This window comes from Cervus canadensis, chromosome 2 (genome assembly GCF_019320065.1).
Source record: "Cervus canadensis isolate Bull #8, Minnesota chromosome 2, ASM1932006v1, whole genome shotgun sequence".
NCBI lineage: Eukaryota > Metazoa > Chordata > Mammalia > Artiodactyla > Cervidae > Cervus > Cervus canadensis.
Window position 1 is genome coordinate 78,719,374 of NC_057387.1, and position 23,193 is coordinate 78,742,566.

The following is a 23,193-nucleotide window of genomic DNA, read 5'->3' on the forward strand; positions in this document are numbered from 1 at the left end:
ATCTTCCAAGACTATTTTCCAAAAAAACAAAACCAAGTTTTGAGATTCAAAGCTGAATACAATCTCTTTGTATCTGTCCTCTCCTTTCCTAGATATTGTAAATCTTAAGACATTAACATTTATGTCAGGAAAGATAAGCAAAATTATCTTCTAAATTTACTTATTTTAAAATATTTAAAAATTATTTTAAAAATAATTTTCTAAATTTCTCTTCTAAAATTATTGCAAATTTTAATAAAAAATCCTATTTACAGTAATGTATAATGGTTTATTTTATGAAATGATTTAAAAGTCTTAGTTTTAATTTCTATTTTTGTAAACATCAATATATAATCCACATAAACAAAAGCTTCCTTTGGGGTCCTCAATTTTAAGAGTGTATAAAGGACCTAAATGCCCAAAACTTGAGAGCCATTGACTTAAGGCTTAGAGTTTACTATTTTAAATAAAATACCTGTGTTTTGCCTTTTAACCTCAAGTAAATCTCCTGAAATCTCTCCCATTACCCCTTAGTACCTGTTTAATCAAATATCTAATACATTTATTGGACAAATGAATAAATGATCAATGGACCTGGACAGTGTTACTTCAAATCTATAGAGAAGTCTACAAGTTAGAATGTATAGAGCAATAGTGTGTAGGATGAGCATGTAACTTGAAAGTAAAGAGCTTTGCTTGCACAAGTTTTAAAAGTTAATAAGCTTTTGGTGGCAAAACTTTGAGATAACTGGCAGAAAGCATGTAAACATTTTAGAGGATTATATAAAAATTGTTTACTCATAGTTACATTCTTTCATTTTCTCTCCAGAGATTCCTTCAGTCGAATGAGTCTGCGCAAAATGGATCTCTAATAATGCACTTGTTTTATTCATTTGAAAAAAGCCATGTATTCAACACTGAGTGTGAAAAGAATTTAAGAGCTATTGAAAAAGACTTGGGACTTAATTCTGGAAATTATAGCATTAATTTACTCATGGAAGAATGCAGTGGCCAAAATAACATCAAATGGCAATTGGTGAAGTTTGAGAATCATGGCTGTGGTTTCTAATGTTCTGATAATATGCTGTCCTTTTTTAAAAAGACATTTTAATGACTCAAAGGTACACTTACATTTACCATTATTTATACCATAGCTAACGTTAAATTTATTTACTTTAAGTTTGTATTTTTTAATTTATATTACCATTTACAGATTTGTTTGGAACCATTTTAAATGTAGTAATGCTTATTTTAAAGGTACTATTAAATATGTGAACGTTTACACTAATTAAAAGACTTAAAAAATTTTTTTATTGATAAAAGCAGAGAATGAGTTAGTTGATTCAAGAAATAGTTGCAAAAATAGCAAAATGAAAATCATAATTGACAGTCACTTTATGGGCCCACATAATAGCTCCAAATTAAATAAATAGGTGGAAATAAGTTGATAATTGGCTTAAGTCTTCAGACTGGTTTCCTAAGGTATTTTCCAGACACCCCAAAATGGTATTTAGAACTGCAGAAGTAACTACCTGATAACTTCTCTCTATAAATGATTATACCCTAGGATAGTTAATACCCAGTTTGATCTCTGACTCAACCTTATAGTTAATGCTAGTATGAGCTGACTCTTAGCAACTAAAATGAACAACTCCTGTTTCAAATTAAATAAGCCAGTCATTTCATCAGTTTTTACTCTTATGCAACTAAAATGAATGCTTCCTGTTTGAAATTACATCAGTCATTTCATCGGTTTTTAGTGATCTAAACTGATAAATTAGAAATCTGCTTTAAACTTATTTACATCACCATAAAAATAAGAGTTAGTGTTTGATTTTCATCTGTCAGGTGGATAAGAAGTTATATTTTTTGATACTTGTATAGATTTTACAAAGTACATGTATAAAAGATAAAATTACCTGTCAATTAAAGTTGAGAGCTAATTAATTTAAAATTGTAACTTTTATGATATGAAAAACTAATTCAGGTTTTTTCCAACATATATTTGGCAAGCTTTTCCAAGGAAGAGTATATTAAGGGTTTCTGAAAATGTCTGAACGTTTTTTCTTTGTGCAGTTTTAGGAAGGATCACTTGTAATCTGTCCCTTTGATCTACTGACCACTTACATGAATCACTGAAGAACTGATCAAACACGGTACTTTCATTCTTCTCAGAGCATAGATATGATGGCTAATATCCCCTGCTCCAGCCTCTTTTTAACAGGCAACATTATCTCAAATTCCTCTTATCTACATCAGTTCAAAGACAATCTCAAAGGTTTTTCAGGTGAGTTACAGGTGAACCAAAATGGGTCAACTAGGGAGTCAGAAAAGCATAACCTCAAAAATAAATATTTGAAAAATATCTATTTGAAAACAGAGGATCCAGATGGACAATAAGGAAAGGCAGAGTCAAGGGCAGAAACTCTTTAAAGCAAGCAAAAAACGGTAACTTATTTACATAGTCTCCTCTTAAGGGTGGAGGAAAGAATATTAAGGAATTCCTAGGTCATTTCTCATAAAGTCACACATATATATGAGAATTTGGATTGCCACCCATCTCAGAGACTATCAAGAACTTTAAGATTTGTATGACTTAATGATCAGAAGAGGCTTCCTCTCAAAACACTGGTATAACTGAACACTTCTGAACTTAGCCTACTGTGTTCTTCAGTTTTCTTAAAAGAGAAAATTTTTGTGTCAGCAAGCTATACTAGTTCTTAACCATAGCTGTCTCTTGAGTGTTACAGAAGCCCAAGTTCTGTCCTAGAACTACTCCATCAGAGCTCATAAAGTAATGTTAAGGATGTTTTAAGAGTTCAGTTAGTGACTCCTACTCCCTCAACTGCTTATGGGTGGTGTTCTGAGCTCTTATTTTTAAAAGGTCCCATTGATTCTGAATGTAAAAAGAGGTGTGGACTGTGACTTTTTATATCACACCATCTTGTAAAAGAATTTGTAAGACATTAACTGTATAGATTATTAGTTGACTGGTACTCTTATTTGTTGAAGTGGGGTATAGCAGTGTTATTCCAAGAATTATATATTCTTTTTGGATTTTTAATATTCTTAATATCAGGAATGTCCTTTAACAAGTCATAATTGATTATTTACCAATTTAATGTTAAAGTGAAAATTTAACCCAGTTTTTCTGTGCCTAAAGCCTTAAGTTCTTCAGTTTTGGATTCCTTAAAGTTATACATCTACTTTAAAGGAAAACTAGGTATGACAGTTAAGATGGACCAATAAGCACAATTTCTATTTGAAAATTTCTTCACCTCCAACTGTCAGAAAGTATTGAGTATTATTAAAGGTAATTATGCATGTTTATTTTCTTCTATGTATGTATGTTTATAGTATGTTTGTGTGTATATATATACACACACACAGTCTTTTTTTAAAGAGAATCCAGCTATATATATGGTAAAAATATGCAAGTAAAAAATTCTTCAAGCATTTGTATACATCGTTGTTAAGCAGTTTACATTTTATTGACCTCCTGGTTTTTAAAAAAGTTAAATTTAAGGTCACACCTCTAAGTTTGATGTACTATATACAGATCGTGCAGAGTATGACTATGAAGGGATACAAATTAGCCCATGCCCCCAAAGATTTACTAGTATACAGAATCATTTTCATAAATACACATAAAATTCTGGTGAAGATAGAAGAGGACTGACTCTACAGGTTTTCTGGGATATTTTTCAAAGTGATTCAAGGCACAAAATGTACACTGTTGTGAATACATACATATTCCAGGGTTTGTGCCTGTACTATAGCCCATCTAAGGTTTGGTTTATGATTTACAAAACTATATGTACTGAAATGAGATTCTGCTTCTTAGCTGAAAAACCACAAGACCTATAAACATTGTGTATATAATTACTCCAAAATATGGAGATACAAATACAAGCACTTTATTTTAAAAAGCAAACACAAAAGATAGATGTAAATTCAAAAGTGTTTAAATGCTTCAATTTTGAATAATTCAGTTAAGAACCTATACAAGTTTGTTCCCAGAAGCTAATGTTATCACTAGTCTCTACTAAGGAAAATGAATTCTAAAAATTAACATGGTTTTCAATAATTCAAATTTCACTATTTATATAAAAACCTAGAGACCAATAATATCCAATAGCTTCAAAAGATAAGCTACTTTGATGTAATCAATTTACCATTGTTTATCCATGTCTCTTTAATATATACACAAGGAAAATACAATCACTCTATAATTTCTTATAAAATAGCAAGTAAGGAGTAGATGTAGGAGATGTAGAAGGGGAAAGAGAATTCAAAAAGTCCTTCTCTTCAGTAACTTTCACTTCAGAATCATCAAAAAGCAACCACTTCCCCTCATACTCCTTTAAGCTTTGCACTACATATGAAATTTTGTTCTCAAAACCACTAATGTTAATGCCTGTTTGGTCACTGGATTCCTTGTTACTATCAGATTCATGGGTCCCATTAGTATTGTTAGTCTCAGAATTTCTATTTTCAGGAAGTGCTGTACTGGCAACTTTATCAGGATTAGACACTTTGTTGTATAACTCGTAATCTGCCTTGCTCTTTTGTCCTCCAAGAAGTCCAATAGCTTCTACATTTTTTTTGTTCAAAACTTTACTTGGCTGGTTATTTCCACTGACTCTAACAGACACTTCTTCATTGTCATAATTTTCAGCCACACCCCTTACTTCCTCCTCATTCAATGGTTCTGGCTTACCTATTTCACACATTTGGTCGATCACAAAATTTTCCTTATCTAGTTCTAAACTGTTAAGGTCAGTGACTTTAACAGAAGCAGTATAGTGCCCACTACTAATTGTAATGCCACTATGCATCACAACTGCAAATAGTCCATAGCTGTCGTTGGTTGGCTTTGTGCTCCATTCTTCTAGTGACAATTTAAGAGGTGTCAGTAAAGGAGTGTTGATCTTGGAAAGTCCACCACCATAACAGTCAAACCTTTGAAAGGAAAAAAAAAAAATGGTTTTCTGGGATTCCACTTTATATATTCAGTTTTACACCCAATGTGAAACCAAGTAAAAAGGCTGAACAAACCTTAATATTTATTGCTCATATGAATAAAAACAAAACACCACCCAAATTTTGTATGACATTTACACAAAGAATACTGAAATACCTACAGTACTAATACCTAAGAATACCTAAATACCTAAGTATTTATTGCTCATATGAATAAAAACAAAACACCACCCAAATTTTGTATGACATTTACACAAAGAATACTGAAATACCTACAGTACTAATACCTAAGTATTAGTACTAATACCTAAGAATTAGTACTGTAGGTACTAATACCTAAGAATACCTAAATACCTAAGTACTAATAGGTGCTTCTGTGTAGGATATATGGCACTTCCCCCTTTTGTTTATTTTCCTAGTTTTGTACAGTAAGAAAATAACATTTTAAAAAACCACTGATCTTCAAATCTGTTTTCCTGTAAATCTAATAAATCATTGTAGTGTGAAGTCTGTCTCTACAACCAAGATTTGGGGACAAGAAAAAGCTATACTGTAGCAAAGAAAAAGTCCACTGAAAGAAAGGACTATGTCATCTTCTGGCAAAATAAAACGTGTGGAGAGCTACTGGGAAGCTCTCATGGTAATTTCAAACAACTCATTAATACAGAAAGGAATAAAAGCTACAATGACATTATATCTACATGTCAGAAAAGGCAGCCTATCTAAAAATAACTAGAATTTTGATATTATTTTTAAATCTTTCAAATACTTAAATGTTCAACTATAGAAAAATCTCTCAAGTTGTTCATACTTGTTTTATTTCCTGGCTTACTTACCTTAAAACTAAAATAATTTTGCTTGTTTCTCTCCCCTCAAAAAAAAATGCTGATGTATAAACAAAATTTGTGCCTTGCTTTTTCAAATCCATTACAATAATCTAATAAGGAATGAAAATGAACAAATCATATGCAGCTGGATGCTGACAGCAGGAAGAGATGAAAGAGGTCTTAAGGACAGTCCCTGAGTGGTGAAGCTGAGTGGGGTCTATATTCCAGTAATGTTTGTTTTTTGTCATCAGACTTGTGTCTGAGCAGCAGCCCTCTGATTGGTTATGTATTAGTTAACTCATTACCTACTAGTAATTATTAATACAACCTCTATGTACTTATAAAATCCATGTAAGAGGTTTCCCAAGGTGGCACTACTGGTAAAGAACCTGCCTGCCAATGTAGGAGATGTGGTTTTGATCCCTGGTTTGGGAAGATCCCTTGGAGGAGGGCATGGCAACCCACTATAGTATTCTTGCCTGGAAAATCCCATCCACAGAGGAGCCTGGCAGGCTGCAGTCCATAAGGTTGCAAAGAGTTGAACATGACTAAAGCAACTTAGCACACACACACGTGTATAAGACATATTTTATGTTATTTATTAAATAAAATGATTTTGATAGCCTAAGAAATATTAGCAAGGGTTAAAATGATCTTTTTTTTCCTTTATAGTAAATATCATAGTATTTTGAATAAAACTTCAGAATACTCACTCCAAGCCACTAGCAGCAAAGCACTTCAAATGAATAGTTATAACTTCAGGCATTTTGTCAAACAAAAGACTTCGTTCTGCTTCAGTATAATGATGGCAGTTTTCACAGAAATATTTATCTTCTCCTACAATCCTTTCCACTGAAGCAAATTGTGAAATTGCCCATCTCAGGGTCTTCATTTCTGTTTTGGGCTCTGGAGAAACTACACAAGAGAATCCTGTCACTCACAAATGAAAAATCTCTCAAAAGCTAAGCTACAACTTTTTATATTCAAAATTAGCATGCACTTTTAATTGACCAATCCTTCCTAAATAATAACTAAAGAGATTTATTTTTAGTTTCAGAAACTAGTAACTTTCTTCAACATACCTCTAAATATTTCATAACTGGTCAAAAAATACTGAGGAAAAAGAGACAGCAAAATCAAAATAAGCCTACTCTGACTCCATGTGAAACAGATTTTAGTTTATATTTAAGTCGATTTACAATATCTAAACAGGTAAACCAGTCTCGATCATTTCCCATGACATTACTCTTCTTTTTGTGGTTTACACAACAGAACATTAGGTTCAAATATGTTGTCAACAAAAATATCCTCAACAGTGCAGATATTCAGGTAGCCAAAAATCAACTTATTAAAGCATTTCATTTTCTCATTATAACATACTCTATATATCAAAATAAAGATGCCACAATTTTCAAATATAGTTAACTATTAACAAATGAAGCTATACAAGAGAACGATTTTATTACACTAAAGACATTTTTTTCCCCTCAATAATTATATAAGCTACTTATTAGACGGTTTTGTTGAGGAAAACTGGAATTATCCCATGATCCGTGCAAGACTCTAAGATTTTGCTTACTTTCAGAACTCTCCTCTACTTTGGAAAGCTCATCTTCTTGCACTGGTACACTGATGTCTTGAAAATCTTCTCTTCTTTCTGTTAAACTTTCACATTCTAAGCAACGAGTCCGTAATACCAGCTGACCTTGAAATAATTTTTCAACTAGCTCAAAACCAATTTGCTCTGCACCTAAAACAAAAAAAAGAAAACACAAATCTATACAGATGAGTTTTTCAATACAGCCCAAATAACCATTATTCCATTTAAAGTAGACCATGAATAAAAGGCTGATTTTCACATTTCAACTTGCTTATTAGCATTAAGAGGTGACAATCATGTAATATAAACTCACTGTAAAGAAAAATTTGAATATATGAATTACTGTTACCTCAATGAAGAGTTTCAACACAATTGTGTCTTAAAACTCCCTTCCCAAAGATATCCCAAAGTGTGTCAGTTCTACAAATTTTCCCTGAGATCTGTGTGAACCTCAGTAGAAATCCAGTTCAATTATGATACACCTACCTAGTAGATGCAATTTCTTTCATGAGTTTACGTCAAATACTGCATATAAAGGGATAAAATATTCTCTTGTCATTAAGATGTATTAAACTCCCCTAATTTATAAACATAAATTACTATTACCTTAATATACACACACAAAATACATATAAGTGCAGTGCTTGAAAAACTAGTTCACATTGTGTTAAAACTTATACCAGATGTATATGCATCTAAGAAAATGCCAATTCTGCAGCTGTTAATCTTCCTATCAATGTTCAAGAATAAATTATACTGACCTTTGTTTATGGGCTTAACTTCATTAACATTAATGGGCATATCATTATTCCCTGGAGACTCAAGTTCACAATCATTAGTTGTATTATCATTTTCATACTTCCTCAAGTCCTCTTCAAGATCATATTCATTTTCTTTACACTGTCCTTTGGATCCTTGGTTTGTTGCTATTTTACCCATACTACAGAACTTGGAAAGAATGCTGGGTTGCTTAGCTGCAGACTTTAACCAATTTATTTTAACTTTTGATTTCCTTTGGGAGGATCTTGCGTTCTCATTTTCAGAAATGTGCTTGGGGATTATTTTAGGAGGAATCTCTAATGTATCACCTGCAGCTTTTCTTTTTGATCTGGTTTGTCTCTGGTTTTCTTCCAAAGACTGGTGTTCCTTAGAGATTTTAACTTTTTTTTTCATGTTACCAAATTCAGCATCACTTTTTCTTTTCCCATTTCCTTTTGGGAGTTTTTCTCTGTAGTCTTCAGAATGCCTCATACTGTCCATCTCCATGCTGTTATTATCACTCATTTCCTCTTTCTGATATTCTTCTACCTTAGTAGATGAGTCTTCCACATTTTTTACTTCTTCTTTTTTTAGGAGTTGGCATGTTTCTTGAATGTTTCCCAAAATACACTGTAATACTTCCTGTGCATCATGCTGTAGATATCCTTCATACATAGGGTTGAGTTCCCTATAAACAAAAATTTTCATTTCATCTATTCTAGTTTTGAAGATATAATACCAAAACAAAAAACCACCTTGCCATTACAGAACTATTAAAGTCCAGAAATATTTATTCAGCTACTAATCTGAAACTTTTAGGTAAACGTTTAGGTAAACTTTTAACTGAAAAATAGATTTAATCTCATTTTCATCATCACAAATACTTTGATCTCCTAAATATTATTAATAATAGCTAATATGTACACAATGTTTACTATGCACATTTTATTCAAAATGTTTTATATATGGATAGGTAAGTATTATGGCCTTGCAGCACAGCTTGTGGGATCTAATTCCCTGACTAGTGATCAAATCTGTGCCCCAGCAGTGGAAGTGCAGAGTCTTAACCACTGGACTGCGGGGAAAGTTTCAAACTTTTCATTTTGGAGGTGGTGGTGCATGGGCAAGCTGCACTGCTTGTGGGATCTTCATTCCCTGACCAGGGATCAAACTCAGTTCCTCGGGAGTGAAAGCATGAAGTCTTAACCACTGGACCACCAGGGAATTCCTTCTAAATGCTTTTTATGTTATATGTGTAATCCTCACAATAATCCTATGAGGTAACTATTATATCCCCACTATTTACAGATAACTTGTCCAGGTCAGTCACAGAGATGCAAAAGTCAGGCTTCAACCTACCCCTGGCCACCATGCTACACTGCCTCTTAACAAATGTGTGGCAGTAAGTTACATCTAGGTCTATTCCGAAACAATGAAATAATTTTTAAAAGACTTAAAACCCCGTAATATTTTGGATAAAGCCTTTTTATATATAGGATAAAGTTTCATTTTTTTAAGACAATACTACAAAAAAATCTAATTCAGTTAATAGTTTTCTTCTGAATACACACAACAAAAATAGAAGGCTTGGAATTTGTTGTTCTTGTGTATAACATATTTTGGATACAGACCAAAGGATTTCTATCTGAAATCCTTGGGACCAAGTGTATTTGGTAATTCAGAAATTTTCAGATTAAAAAAACCTGGCACATAAGTAAAATACGTATCACTGACAAAATAGGGACAGTATTCCGTAATTATACACATTACTACTTCTATAGAAATGTATGAATATTCACATTACAGGTAAATATGAATATAAACTCATACAAATTCAGATTTAATGAGTTTAGTACCAATCTTAGGAAAAATTTCCAGTCTTTTGAGCCTCTGGGATATCAGGACTGTAGACCTGTCACTTCTGTTTTCCTTGCCATTTATTCCCCCCATTGTTCACGTATCACTCTCCTCCAAAGAGAGTAGTAAGTAGCTACATCGGAACCCTAAAATCATATAATAGGCTATACCTGAGTGTGTTAAGTAGTCGCCTTGGCTGAGTAGCAAGTTCATCAGTGTATTTCTCTGGATTTAATAGAAAACTAGCCTGAAGCTGTTCAACTGAAATGATCAAGGACTGTAAGCTGCATATTAGTTCATAACTTGCCAAAGCATCTTCTTTGCAATTTCCCTGTCAAGAAACACACAAATTGTTTTTATTTATGAACAAATTAACTTACCCCTTTTTCTCACTAGACAATACTAGTTTTTCTAACTCTAATTTCATAAGACTAATTTTGCGGAAGTATACAAAATAAACTTCAAAAAAAATTTAAGCATATTTTTGCTTACTTTCTATTATGTGGGTGATAATTGTTTCTTAATTATGTAAGTCAAAGGTTTCTTCAAATTTACATAAACAGTAAAAATGAGTCAATTTGAAAATACAATAGGGTAAAAGGGCACAATATATTGTTATGGTGGTATGTGTAAAAGTGTTTACTGATAAACAATAAATCAAGAGGACTGGAGAAAAATATAAAAGGGGATATAATTAAGCAAACTGCCTACTCCACAAGAATGAAAAATAATTGCCAATAAGAAATTTAATTTTCACATGTAAATTTAAGAGAAATAATCTTGGTTATTCTCCCAAATCCTCTGTATTTATTACTTTTTCATTTCTAAGCAAGTGAATTTTATTTTTTACCTTATCTTTTTGATTGGCTTCATCTTTTAGGGCTTCTTTCTTCCTTGAAATGATATTAAATAAGTGCTTCACTCCAGATTTAAAACCAGGACAAAAATATAAAACCTATAAAATGAGACTGTTTTGAGTATTTACAAAAACGATATACCTAAAAAATCATTAAAATGCTATCATGTTTTTTGAAGAGCATGTTTTCAAATAAGTATTACTTAAAATTTTGAGATTAATATGTGTGTCAAAAATTGTTCCCTTTCATCATGGTAGCCTGCTATCTTTCCTCTGTAGCAAAGCACTGAGCCTGAAGTGTACAACATGAAATATGTAGTTTCAAGGAGTAAAACACCTATCAGTTCAGTTCAGTCGCTCAATCGTGTCCGACTCTTAGCGACCCCATGGATTGCAGCACCCCAGGCTTCCCTGTCCATCACCAGTTACTGGAACTTATTCAAACTACCTCCACTGAGTCAGTGATGCCATCCAACATCTCATCCTCTGTCATCCCCTTGTCCCCTTCTCCTCATATCATATAGAATCAACTGGACAGAAAACTAAAGGTTTAGTATCTTCAATTTAACTAACATCTACTCAACTTTGCTATCCCAATGTTAATGTATCATTTTCTCTTACCTCAAAGGAAATTTATAACGTGAATTTAGAATCATGATTATTTTACCCCATTATGTTTTATTTACAATCAAAGGCAAAGACAGTATGGACAACTGAAATCCTCCAATAACCTAGATTCTCAGAAAACAGTTACATTATTCTTTGCATACTAAAATTTTATGATATAGCACAACTGTCAACTTACCTGAAGTATACTATTAAGATAACAAGTATTGCCAAGATTATTCAGTCCCACAAATGGTAGCAAATTTTCTCTCTTCTCACAGTTTATAGGCGAGGACTGTGCCGCAGGAACAACTTGATCACTATTAAGTACAGAAAAAAGAAACGGATAACGAAGTAAAATCTTAAAGTGGGAATACTACTTCCCTAGACTTAGTCTTTCCCCAAAAGTTGTAGATAAGTACATGGATTTTATTTAGATGGCACTTTAACAGAATTAATCTTTACAGGTGTAAAAACTGCTGTACATCCAGAATAAAAGTATTACAAGCACTTTAATAATATTATTAGAGCCAACAAGCTTCAAACAATTCCACTAAAGGACTGTTAAGCCCATTTTACAAAGTAGAAAACTGCAGAACTGGTACTATCATTTGTTCAGCCAACATGACATTTTTATCGAGTAGTTTAATTCTGAACAGAATCCTGGGAGTATGACACTATTTGGGAGAGGCTGCACTAAGTCAGATTCTGTTAATAAAAGATTAAGAGGAAACCAAGTCTATGAAGATGCTTATATGGCTGTCTTCCACTTAAAAATGAATTGTTCAAGTTTATAATTCTTTAACCTCATTTTAACAAACAGTCCTCAAAGCATTTTTATTTATTTTACAGCTGTTGTTATTCTTATTACCTTAAGGTATTTATAGGCATGAAGCTGGTAAACAAGAGGTTTATACATAATCTCCTAAACTGATTATTGGTAAATACCAATACTCGGAAATTACACAGGGGACCAAATATACATTAGTCATATAGCAGAGTGACTGTGTGTTGAATTTAGAGCAAGTGTAGACTCCAACTAGAACACTATTGGTGAAACAATATCATTCTGTTCTGATTTCTTTTCAATCACTGAAGGAGTTACTGCATCAAAAGCGTATCTTATAGGTTTGAAAATTCACGTACTAGGTATGACTACAAAGTGCATCTCAGGTAACTGTCAGGTCTTCCGAACCAAAAGACCACCACAAATTTCTTTACCCTTACATAAAACATGTTGCACTACAATCAGGTTAAAATTGAAAAATTTCAGTCAATAAATACTTCTAAGTTAGTCTAACTGGACAAACACAATATCAGTGAGTTATAATATTAACTGTGACGTGATCCCTGTGGGGAACCAGCAGTTTTATCCAGTTTCTACTATACACTGCTAGACTTGTCTCACTAACGTGTGTTTTTTTATATCCCTCTGTGGACTATCAGGTCAGAATGATTGTAGAAATCAAACCAAGTTCCCTGCTTTTTCATTGATATAGAATTTTTAGAAGTACAGAAATATGCTAAAAATAACATACATACATTTCAGACCCTTTATATTCAGAAGTCTTTTCTTCATTTTCTTGAGAATCTGTGAAATCCAAGGCTCTCTTGGTTTCCTTTTTCTGAAAAAACTTCAAGGAAAGTCTGTTTTTTTTGGATGGACTACCTCTTGAAAGCCCATTACTTTCACTAGGTATGACACCAGGCATTTTCTCCTCAAATCCCAAGCAGTTGACAGGAATTAACTTATGCAGGGATCTTGTAATCACCAATCATATCTGTTAATCAGAGAAAAGGTTATTAGTTTTCAGTTATCAACTGTTGGCAATAAAATCATCAGTTCTGAAAACAAATTTACCAAGGAATGGTACTAATTAGAACTTTGTATTGGAAAATCTAATGCCCACTAATAAGAGCCAGTCAATGTTTACTGCTTAAACAAGCTGCCATTTGTCCTTAACTCTTAAACAACAACAAAAAAGTCATGATACTGAACTTTTATTAGCCTGCTATTAGATTTAAGGGTAGCATCACAAAATACCCCACTTTATTAAGAGATCTGTGGTAAAGTATTATCATTAAAGGGTAAAAACTTTATTAGTTCATCCAGAAAACACTGAGCAACAGTACAAGGTGGGAAAAAGAGGGATGAATGGGAAATGAAAGGAGTTCTAGAAGTGACTTGAGTTCTTCTAAAGTCTCTTCTAGTTATATGAAATAAGCTATTTAAAGTATAATCTGCATACAAGAAAAGTCGCTCGTGTTTACACCTAAAAACTTTTGTAAACTGTATTCGAAGTTGAGATAATGGTGTAAAAAACTGCTGTATTTTGTGTATATCAAATTCTTATGCACTAGAAACCAAAATATACTAATTTTCCAAACTTTTTCTAACTACAGAATTAAAATACTGGTTTAAGTAGGAAAAAAGAAAAGCTTCCCTTGTGCAAACTTTCTTCCCTGTTTTATAATAAAACTTGGATTTTTTTTTAAAAAAGGCTGTATTTGTGGTAGTCATTTTACACTTCAGTCCTGTTTTTCATTAGGAAGATATTAGAAATAATTATCTATTACCAGAAAATCAGTTAAGAATCCAAAAGCTCAGCAATGACTTTCAAATATAGGTAAAGGATGAACTAAACTCACACCCTTAAGCATTTCACTCGGCTGCCTCTGAAGTGGGAATTCACAACACTAAACTCAGCTTTCACATGCCCTTTTTTTGAGATATCTCAGCAATACCTAGAAAGCAAATTTCCACAGTCCAACTCAATTTATTCGTATGAAATGCTATCATTAATGATAAACTAGCCTGCACTACAGTGTCAGGGATCCCTAAGCATAACTTGTGATTCTTGTCAAAGGTTGTTCTTAGGAGCCAATTCTAATAAACGATGGAAACTAGATTCTCTGAGAGTAATCGAACTTAAACAACAACAACAAAAAAAACGACCCAGCAGCTGAAATAACTATCAATCCTAATCAATAAACCAATCCTCAGGGCTCCTCAAAGCAATGATTAAACATTAGCCCTACCTAGACTATGCAACTGTTTACCAGGTGCCATATCTTAAGCTACACCACTTCTTGCTCCTGGCTGTCCTTATCACTGGGAGGCTGTTACGTCAAAAATGTTTCTCTAAATCAAGTTTCGCAGAAAACACAATATATCGCACATTAAATATTCTTGGCCAAATGACAACGTGAACACAAAGTCCCATTAGTTTCAGGTTCTTTCCTCTAACATGGCACAACTCAATTCTAACTTTTCACGAAAAATATTAAACTAGGATAACATTCCCGACAAAGGTTTAAGACACGTGGCGTTCTAAAAACTTGTAGAAAATCTAAAAGTTAAACTGCGCGGTAAAATTTAGCAATCACCGACACAGAACAACGGGAGCGCAAACATTTCTTGTCCCTACCCTGCACACTCTAAGAACCGAAAAGAAACTGAGGAGATGACGGACGGTGTTGCCGTCCGTGCCCGTCAGACGCGGCGGGCGGCAGGCGTCTGGAAGCGAAGCTATAGCGCCCGGCCCCTCGCCCGCGGAGTTGGCCTATTTACGCCCGGCCCGCACCTGCCCGAGTCCCCAGCGGCGGCTGGAAGGGGCACGGCCCGCTGACTGGAGGGCTAGGCTGGCAGCTGGGCGGGGACGCGGCAACCCAAGGAGCCGGGGGTCCTCTCCGCGGCCCCCTTGGGCGCCGGCCGAACTTGCCGCGGCGCCCGGGAACCGGCCCCTCCTCCACGGGCCCTCCTTACCTGGTCATGGCCCAGAGCGAGGTCCGCGGCGGTGACGCCGGAGAGTCCAACCCCGCTCAGTGCGGGTGCGACAGGTGAGCCCCTGCCCCGGGCCCGCGGGGGCCCCCGACCCACGGAAAAGCTGACCCTATCGCCCTCCCCGCGGGGAAGTGACCATTCGCTCTTAAGAGCGGGAACCCGGGCTGCAGCTCGGTCCTGCCTGGCGCGGGCACCAACTACATCCCCGGAGCGGCGCCCTCCCGCGCCCGCCCCCGCCCCGGGACGGCAAGGAGCGCCAGAAGCGGCTCCGCTAGCCGGGCGCCCGAACCGCTAGGGTCTTCCTCACTCCACCACCGACGGGAACTTGGCGCGTTTTCCTCTGTCTCAGGACCCCCGTGTTTTAGCCTCCGCCCGCGCCAGCGCCGCGATTGGAGGCGGCGTCCTACGAAAGTGCCGGTTCTAGTCTCCACGCTGCAAAGACGCGAAAGGCCAGAGCCGCCTCGCGACAGCCACTCGCCCCTCTGGCACGCCCGGACTCCGGAACCACCTGGAACGGTAGTTGCCCCAAGATCGTAACGGGCTCTGCAGTTTCAAACAGCGCAGGCAGCGTCACGGGCAGCTCGCGCGGGTCCTCGCTGAGTGCGCGCGCTGGGAGCTAGAGGCCTGGCTGGCGGGCTCGAGCCTCGCACAAACACCCCGCCCAGCCCCCCCGCCCTTTTTTTTTAACCATTCGTGCGCGAGAGTTGGGGAAAAGCGTACGGGTCGGGAGACGGGACAGAGAGCTGGGACGGGCTCCTTACTCTGGAAGGAGCCGCCAGGTACTCAAATCCACCAATCCGTGATGACAATCCCCAACCCTGCCCACCCGCCGCCCAGGAGAAGCCAATCAGAAGTACCTAGACAAAAAGCGGACTGGGTGGGCGGGGAAAAGCAGTTCAGCCAATACCAAAAAGAAGAGAGGAGTACTTCAGCCAATCATTTTTGGACATACAGAGTGTTCCTCAGGCGCTGTTCCCTTCCTTGGGCTCTCATTGGCTCTCGAGTGCGCGCTTTCGCTGCCGACTGTTAAATTTCGCTGTGAGTTTTGTGAATCCTCGAAGGTGGGACGCCCGCGAGGGTGTGGTTTCCGGAGCTAGGCCCACAATAAATTCCGCCCCCGTTTCCTGCGTACACTCCTGGGCGGAGTTACCCGGAGATTAGTTTCGGAAAATGGCCGACTTCTTTGCTTAGTCCGTTGCGCTTGGTATTTCTGTATCGAATCGCAGACCCAGGTCCAAGGCCACCTAGTAAAAACAAGCGCCGCAGTAAATAATAATAGATTCTCTCTCAACTGAATGCTACAAAGTTGAGAATCCCTCTTCAGCCCCTCTGTGCCTCATTTCCTCCTGCTTACCCGTTCCCCTTCCTGGCTGGACAAGAAAATGAAAGAGCGTTCTTAAGGCCCAGCTCTGGCTGACGGAGCTGCAAGGGGATCCTGCGCCAGTCCTTACTAACGGGCTCAAAAACGGCAAGGCAGGCCTTACCTGGTTTCTGCCTCTGTCTGTTGTACGCCTACCTCGGTGAGGTACCTCACAAAGCAAGTGTAGTGAAGAATAAGTACAATCCAAATTCATTTAACTAAGCGTGTTTTTAGGTGCCCAGTATGTGCAGGCATTCTTTACTTGACATGAGTTATAAGGAAAGGAAATAAGGAGTGTGCTTTCTTGGATAATAATACTACAGTCTTGACGTTTGAGTAGAGAGCTAAAGGAAAGCGCAGCCAGCCTTGGAAGAACCTGAGGGTGAATGGTCCAGGTAGGGATAAGAGCAAGTTCCAAAAGTCTTCAGGGTTCATGTGCTTGATGTTTTGGGAGGAAGCAAGGAGGCCAGGGTGCTTAGAGCACAGTTAGCCTAGTTTTAATGACTGTGGGAAATGAGATTAGTGACATGGTCAGGACTCTTATTAAGCGGGGTAAGGAGATGGGAGCCGTTTGATGTTTTTGAGCTGGGGCGTGGATAATCTAAAATGGCTGCTTGTGGTGGTAGACGGTTAACCTTCTAAAGTGCAAGCTGGAAGATCACCCAGGGAATAAATTAGCTTGGCACCTTCTAATATAGAAGGTGGTAGCAATGGAAATGTTGAGAATGAGTAGGATTTAGAATATATTTTGAAGTAAAGCCAATGGGATCTGCTGATAGGTAAGAAAAAGACAAAGGTTTTTTTTTTGTTGTTGTTGTTGTTGTTGTTGTTTTTTAAACCAAAGCGATAGGATAGTGGTTGTCCTGGCTAGACTGTAAAGCATTTAGGTAATAATAGTGGGTTTGGTGGGAGGGGTTGTTGTTCTTAGGCATAAAGATTGAGATATCTGTTTCACATACAAATAGGGACACAGAGCCAACAGATTTCAAGTTTGGGGATCCATAGAGCATTGTGATTAGGAGATACAAATTTGAGAGTCACCAAATGGTGTTTAAATCCACAAGACTTTAAGAAATCATCTAGAATGGTCGTGGCTGTTGTTCGGTTGCTAAGTTGTGTCCCACTCTTTGTGATACTAGCCTTGTTTGTAATAACGCTTGGTAAAACCTATTTGACTTCAGACTCCAGTATATCAGGCTCCAGGTGAGTGACCACACTGTTGTGATTATATGGGTCATTAAGACCTTTTTTGTATAGTTCTGTGTATTCTTGACACCTCTTCTCAATCTCTTCTCCTGCTTCAGACTGTAGAAGGATGAACACCAGTTATAGTTTTCTATTCTAATTTTCCTAATTCTAGCTTCCAGTTATATTTAAGATCCTAGTGTCAGTGGGTGCTACTCTTCCTACACGATTTACAGTATCAGTCATCAACATTCAGTTGCATAGAATAGGATCCTTCCCCAGGTATAAGCATGAAGAGCAATGGATACTTGGGTGTCATCTGTGTGTGCTCAGTCATGTCTGACTCTTTGTGACCCCATGGACTGTAGCCCTCCAGGCTCCTCTGTCCATGGAATTCTCCAGGCAGGAATACTGGAGTGGGTTGTCATTTCCTCCTCCAAGGGATCTTCCTGACACAGGGATTGAACTCACATCTCCTGGGTCTCTTGCATTTGCAGGAAGATTCTTAACCACTGAGCCACCAGGGAATCCTCTTGAATACTAGGGAGTGTTGATTAAAGAGACTCTAAAATAATTTTTCAGGACTAGTCCCAAAGTCTTCACAGAACCAGGCCATCAAAAGGTAATGACTGTTCTATGATTTCAAGAAAGGATGATTTCTAAACCACACCAGCAGTGGTCATGTATGGATGTGAGGGTTGGACTGTAAAGAAAGCTGAGGGCTGAAGAATTGATGCTTTTGAACTGTGGTGTTGGAGAAGACGCTTGAGAGTCCCTCGGGCTGCAAGTAGATCCAGCCAGTCAGTCCTAAAGGAGATCAGTCCTGAATATTCATTGGAAGGACTGATGCTGAAGCTGAAACTCCAGTACTTTGGCCACCTGATGTGAAGAACTGACTCATTGGAAAAGACCCTGATGCTGGGAAAGATTGAGGGCAGGAGGAGAAGGTGACAACAGAGGGTGTGATGGTTAAATGGCATCACTGACTTATAGACATGAATTTGGGTAAACTCTGGGAGTTAGTGATGGACAGGGAGGCCTGGCATGCTGCAGTTCATGGGTTCGCAAAGAGTCGGACACAACTGAGTGACTGAACTGAACTGGCACTGCATTGTGTGGGAATATACAAGCATCAGAAAGCTGCTTGTGTTGCCAACTCCAGAACCACACTGTACCCACTGTGATCTATACCAACAGAATACATTCTAAGTCTTGCCTCTTAAGGCCCACAGAACTAGTGGTTGAATACTGAGACTTCTGCTAATGCTGCTTCAGAAATACCAAACACCTCCACAACTGTGCTTGTCAGTAGCAATGACAGACATCCATATCAGGCTTGGAGTATTTCTGGCAATAAAATTCATGCAAAAGTTAAAGTGTTTCTGATCCTTTTGCTTTCAGTCAGTTCTTTGTGTGAGAAGTTAAAGCCGCTGCTCTTTCCTAGGCATAGTTTTCAAGCCCAAATATTATTTTATTTCACTGTTTCTGTGTGCTATGCTGTACATCACTCTCAATGACAGTTAACTAGGATACGTCTGAAATAATGGGATTTAACAGGTTGACAGCATTCTTAATCCAATATTTGTCAACCTTGTATAACCCTGTGGCAGGCAGAATTCATTCCAAGGCTTTTGTTCACAGGCAGTGTTTTTATGTTCTTTGATGGGGCGATGTATAACAAGTTGCTGGCTGGGTTTGTTGTTTTTTTTTTTAGGCCTTTAATGCTCCAAATCCACTTAGGTAATAGACAGAGTTTCCCTCTTAGCAAAGCAATGTACATTTCTTTCCATCTGTACTTGCAAAATTGGTTAGCTCAGGTCTGAGTTCATTGCTCACAGAACTTTGCTAAAAGTGGCAAGAAAGAGCCAGTAAGTACCAAGTTCATAAATTTTTCCAATTTTCCATCATGCCACAAATAATCTTGCAACTGGGCAACAAGGATCACCAGTTTTCCATCTAGTGATATCTGAGTCTTTACTACCCACTGCCCAAATTCTTCAACTAAGCCAAGACTATATATCTTTTAAGGTTACATGCAACATAAATTTATAGGGATCAAATTATGCATCAGAAATAGATTAACCTATGAGAAGCAGAATATTTCAAGTGTCCTTAGCCAACATGAATATTTATCTCTTTATCACATAAACAGTGATAAACAATACAGGGGAGGCAGTTTAGATTCATATGGTGATTCCATGACCATCAGGGACCTAATTTCCTCCATTCTCAATGAGTGGCTTCTACCTATGGTCCAGTATAGCTGTTTAAGTTCCAGCCATAGTGCCTATATCCTAAAAAGTAGAAATGGGCTTTCTTTCAAAATATGCTACTATGATGACTCCTAGGAACATGGGAAAAACGATAATCCTCACTGAATGAAATGCCAGAAGTGCTAAGGCAGGCAGATTGGACAAGAAGGGATTAAAAGACTCTGGCAAGTGGGTGTGCTAAAATATACTATACTACGGTACAGCTGGAAGTTTATGATAATTATGTTCTGAAGGATGGCCCAAAAGACAGTATTTACCAAGACTATAATGCATGTTTTGGTGCAAAGGGCGTAAGTACGCTAAAAAGTTCAATGGTGACTCTTGGCAAGTCATGGTTGAAGGTAGCAGAGGTTTCTGAAAACTTGGCTCACTGATAGCAGTGGGGATGACAAGATGCCCCAAAATTGAGGTTAAGCATCAGTACTCAATAACATCAGATATGCAGATGACACCACCCTTATGGCAGAAAGTGAAGAAGAACTGAAGAGCCTCTTGATGAAAGTGAAACAGGAGAGTGAAAAAGTTGGCTTAAAGCTCAACATTCAGAAAACTAAGATCATGGTATCCAGTCCCATCACTTCATGGCAGATAGATGGGGAAACAGTGGAAACAGTGGCTGACTTTACTTTTCTGGGCACAAAATCACTGCAGATGGTGATTGCAGCCATGAAATTAAAAGACGCTTACTCCTTGGAAGGAAAGTTTTGACCAACCTAGACAGCATATTAAAAAGCAGAGACATTAGATTGCCAACAAAGGTCTGTCTAGTCAAGGCTGTGGTTTTTCCAGTGGTCATGTATGGATGTGAGAGTTGGACTATAAAGAAAGCTGAGCACAGAAGAATTGATACTTTTGAGCTATGGTGTTGGAAAAGACTCTTGAGAGTCCCTTAGACTGCAAGGAGATCCAACCAGTCCATCCTAAAGGAGATCAGTCCTGGGTGTTCATTGGAAGGACTGATGTTGAAGCTGAAACTCCAATACTTTGGCCACCTGATGTGAAGAGCTGACTCATTGGAAAAGACCCTGATGCTGGGAAAGATTCAGGGCAGGAGGAGAAGGGGAGGGCAGAGGATGAGATGGTTGGATGGCATCATCGACTCGATGGATATGGATTTGGGTGGACTCCGGGAGGTGGTCATGGGCAGGGAGGCCTGGCGTGCTGTGGTTCATGGGGTTGCAAAGAGTCGGACATAACTGAGTGACTGAACTGAAATTGAAGCAGTACACAACTTCCAGAAGCTGGGGGGTTACAATTATTATAATGTGGACATGACACACACAGTTAATAAAACATGGTGTTCTTAGAGGCAAAATAGACAAGACAGCTAACAAAGGTCCTATTAACTTGTATCAGCAGAAAAATCAAGGGTAGAATGACCAAGAGATTAAGGTCTGTAACCCAGTAAAGTTACAATTCCTTAATCAGTTTCCACAGCTGAGCCATTTTATAGATCTAGAACCCACTGACTGAAGAGGACCTTGGCTGGAAGGACACTGATACACTTCAACAAATATAGACAGTAATGATTTCCCCAGTCCACCCCTGAAGTATCTTTGGTCATTTACTTGGGTAATTGTACCTTGAGGAAATAGGAAAACCCAGACATTTCAAGGACTGTTAGACACAGGGTCTGAACTGACATTGATATCCAGTGACCAGAAGCATCATATGGCCCTCAGACTGAGGACATAGACAGGCCAATTAATAAATAGGGTCATGTCAATGTCCAACTTAGAATTGGTCCGTTGGATGTGTAGCCCCACCCAGTGGTCATTTTTCCCAGTCCCCACATATGTAAGGAGATTGACCTATTTGGCAATTGGTACAAACACCTGTGGAGTAAAAGCTATCCTCGTTCAGAAGTTCAAAAAGAAGCTTCTGATAACACCTCCCCTCTCCAGCCAAACATGGTATGGGAAATCTGTATTGTATCTGAGGAGGGAGGTGGCAGAAATTAGTAAATTGAAAAAATTTAGAGGTACTGATTACCATCATATCTCTATTTAACTTACCGTGTGGCCCTGAAAAAAATAGATGGACCCTGAACAATAACAGTAGATTACTGGAGGCTCAACCGATTGGTAGCCCGGATGGCAGCTGCTATGCCCAGATGTGGCATATTTGCTAGGGTAGATTAATACAGCCTCAGGTATTTGGTACACATCATTGATTTAGTGAATGCATTCTTTTCTGTTCCAATCATAAGCAAAGATCAGAAACAGCTGGCATTCCCATGAAAGACAAAAGTGCACATTTACAGTGTGGCCCAGGGCTTTGTTAACATTCCTACTCTCTATCATAAAATATCCTTGGAGCAATCTGGACCTTCTGAACATCCTGCAGAACATCACATTAATCTATTACATCAATAACATCCTGCCAATTGGGCAGATTGAGCAAAATATAACTATCAGTAGGATAAAAGGACTAAGAGTGTATATGTGCAGTGGAAGTGCAGAGGAGTGTGTTAAATCCTTTCCTTCCTATTGGGAAGTCAATAGATTATGACTTAAAAGGCATTAAGAAGTAGAAATACAAACATGTGTTATCTAGACAGATGGAGGTAAATACCAAAGAGTGAGCTAAAAATTGGAAGTGACTCTCTTGAGGGAATGTCTTGTTGAAACAATTTAACCCTTTAAATCATGTACTACTTTGAAAACAAATTAAAAAAAAAAAAAGACCTGGTAAATGTACTGTTTTCTGACTACATTCCCTGGGAAAGGTCAGAGCAGACAAGCTCAACAGGAGTGTGTTATTTGGCACTGGCACAACAGTTCTTCCTGCCCCTACCCGGGTACAGGGTAAAGAAAGACTCAGTATGAGAACCCCTTGACCTTCATTCAGCATCTTTAGTAATCACAAATAGCAAGCAACCTCACCACAGCTGTTAAGACCACCATCCAGTAATTACATTAAAAAAAATCATTTCCACAAATTAAAGTTTATTTAAAAGGTAAAATCCACTTGGCTTCAAGATTTTAATTTCTCTTTCACAATCTAAAGACCCAGGGTCAAGTAGGAGGACCTCCCATGCCTATGAAGAAAGGAATGCCTTGCTCCACTTCCTTAATGTTTGGTAACAATACACGAGAATGTTGGATCCCAACACAAAAGGATA

At 37.7% G+C, this 23,193-nt stretch overlaps 3 protein-coding genes across 7 annotated transcripts in view; 2 read left to right on the plus strand and 1 right to left on the minus strand.

Annotated features, from left to right (window-relative positions):
• Nucleotides 1-1,267, plus strand: part of DOCK7 (dedicator of cytokinesis 7) — a 184,372-nt gene extending 183,105 nt beyond the window's left edge. For all 5 annotated transcript variants that reach the window (XM_043461118.1, XM_043461119.1, XM_043461120.1 and 2 more), the window contains one exon: nt 809-1,267. In XM_043461118.1, the coding sequence (XP_043317053.1) occupies nt 809-851 (43 nt within the window). In that variant the 3' untranslated portion in view covers nt 852-1,267. The remainder of the gene's footprint in view (nt 1-808) is intronic.
• Nucleotides 1,268-3,448: 2,181 nt separating this feature from the next.
• USP1 (ubiquitin specific peptidase 1) lies at nt 3,449-15,812 on the minus strand. The gene is made up of 9 exons (XM_043461123.1): nt 15,234-15,812; nt 13,010-13,248; nt 11,667-11,787; nt 10,856-10,960; nt 10,176-10,336; nt 8,151-8,836; nt 7,369-7,539; nt 6,503-6,704; nt 3,449-4,941 (listed from the first exon to the last, which is right to left on the minus strand). Exons 2-9 carry the CDS (start codon nt 13,177-13,179, stop codon nt 4,206-4,208), a joined length of 2,352 nt encoding a protein of 783 aa, XP_043317058.1. The 5' UTR covers nt 13,180-13,248; nt 15,234-15,812; the 3' UTR covers nt 3,449-4,205.
• LOC122429065 lies at nt 15,240-18,313 on the plus strand. The gene is made up of 4 exons (XM_043449202.1): nt 15,240-15,307; nt 15,422-15,662; nt 15,772-16,289; nt 18,294-18,313. The coding sequence occupies exons 1-3, from the start codon at nt 15,240-15,242 to the stop codon at nt 16,279-16,281; spliced, it is 819 nt and encodes a 272-aa protein (XP_043305137.1). The 3' UTR covers nt 16,282-16,289; nt 18,294-18,313.
• Nucleotides 18,314-23,193: the final 4,880 nt, after the last annotated feature.

Bases quoted from the DNA above. Each gene is read 5' to 3' on its own strand.
- USP1 (XM_043461123.1), bottom strand. From the start codon at position 13,179: ATGCCTGGTGTCATACCTAGTGAAAGTAATGGGCTTTCAAGAGGTAGT. The intron at 11,788-13,009 runs GTATGTATGTTA...TGTACTTAATAG, and splicing joins GAATATAAAGGGTCTGAAAT to TGATCAAGTTGTTCCTGCGG. The intron at 10,961-11,666 runs GTAAGTTGACAG...CTCATTTTATAG, and splicing joins ATCTTAATAGTATACTTCAG to GTTTTATATTTTTGTCCTGG.
- LOC122429065 (XM_043449202.1), top strand. From the start codon at position 15,240: ATGGCCCAGAGCGAGGTCCGCGGCGGTGACGCCGGAGAGTCCAACCCC. The intron at 15,308-15,421 runs GTGAGCCCCTGC...CCCGGGCTGCAG, and splicing joins GCTCAGTGCGGGTGCGACAG to CTCGGTCCTGCCTGGCGCGG. The intron at 15,663-15,771 runs GTGCCGGTTCTA...CTGGAACGGTAG, and splicing joins GGAGGCGGCGTCCTACGAAA to TTGCCCCAAGATCGTAACGG.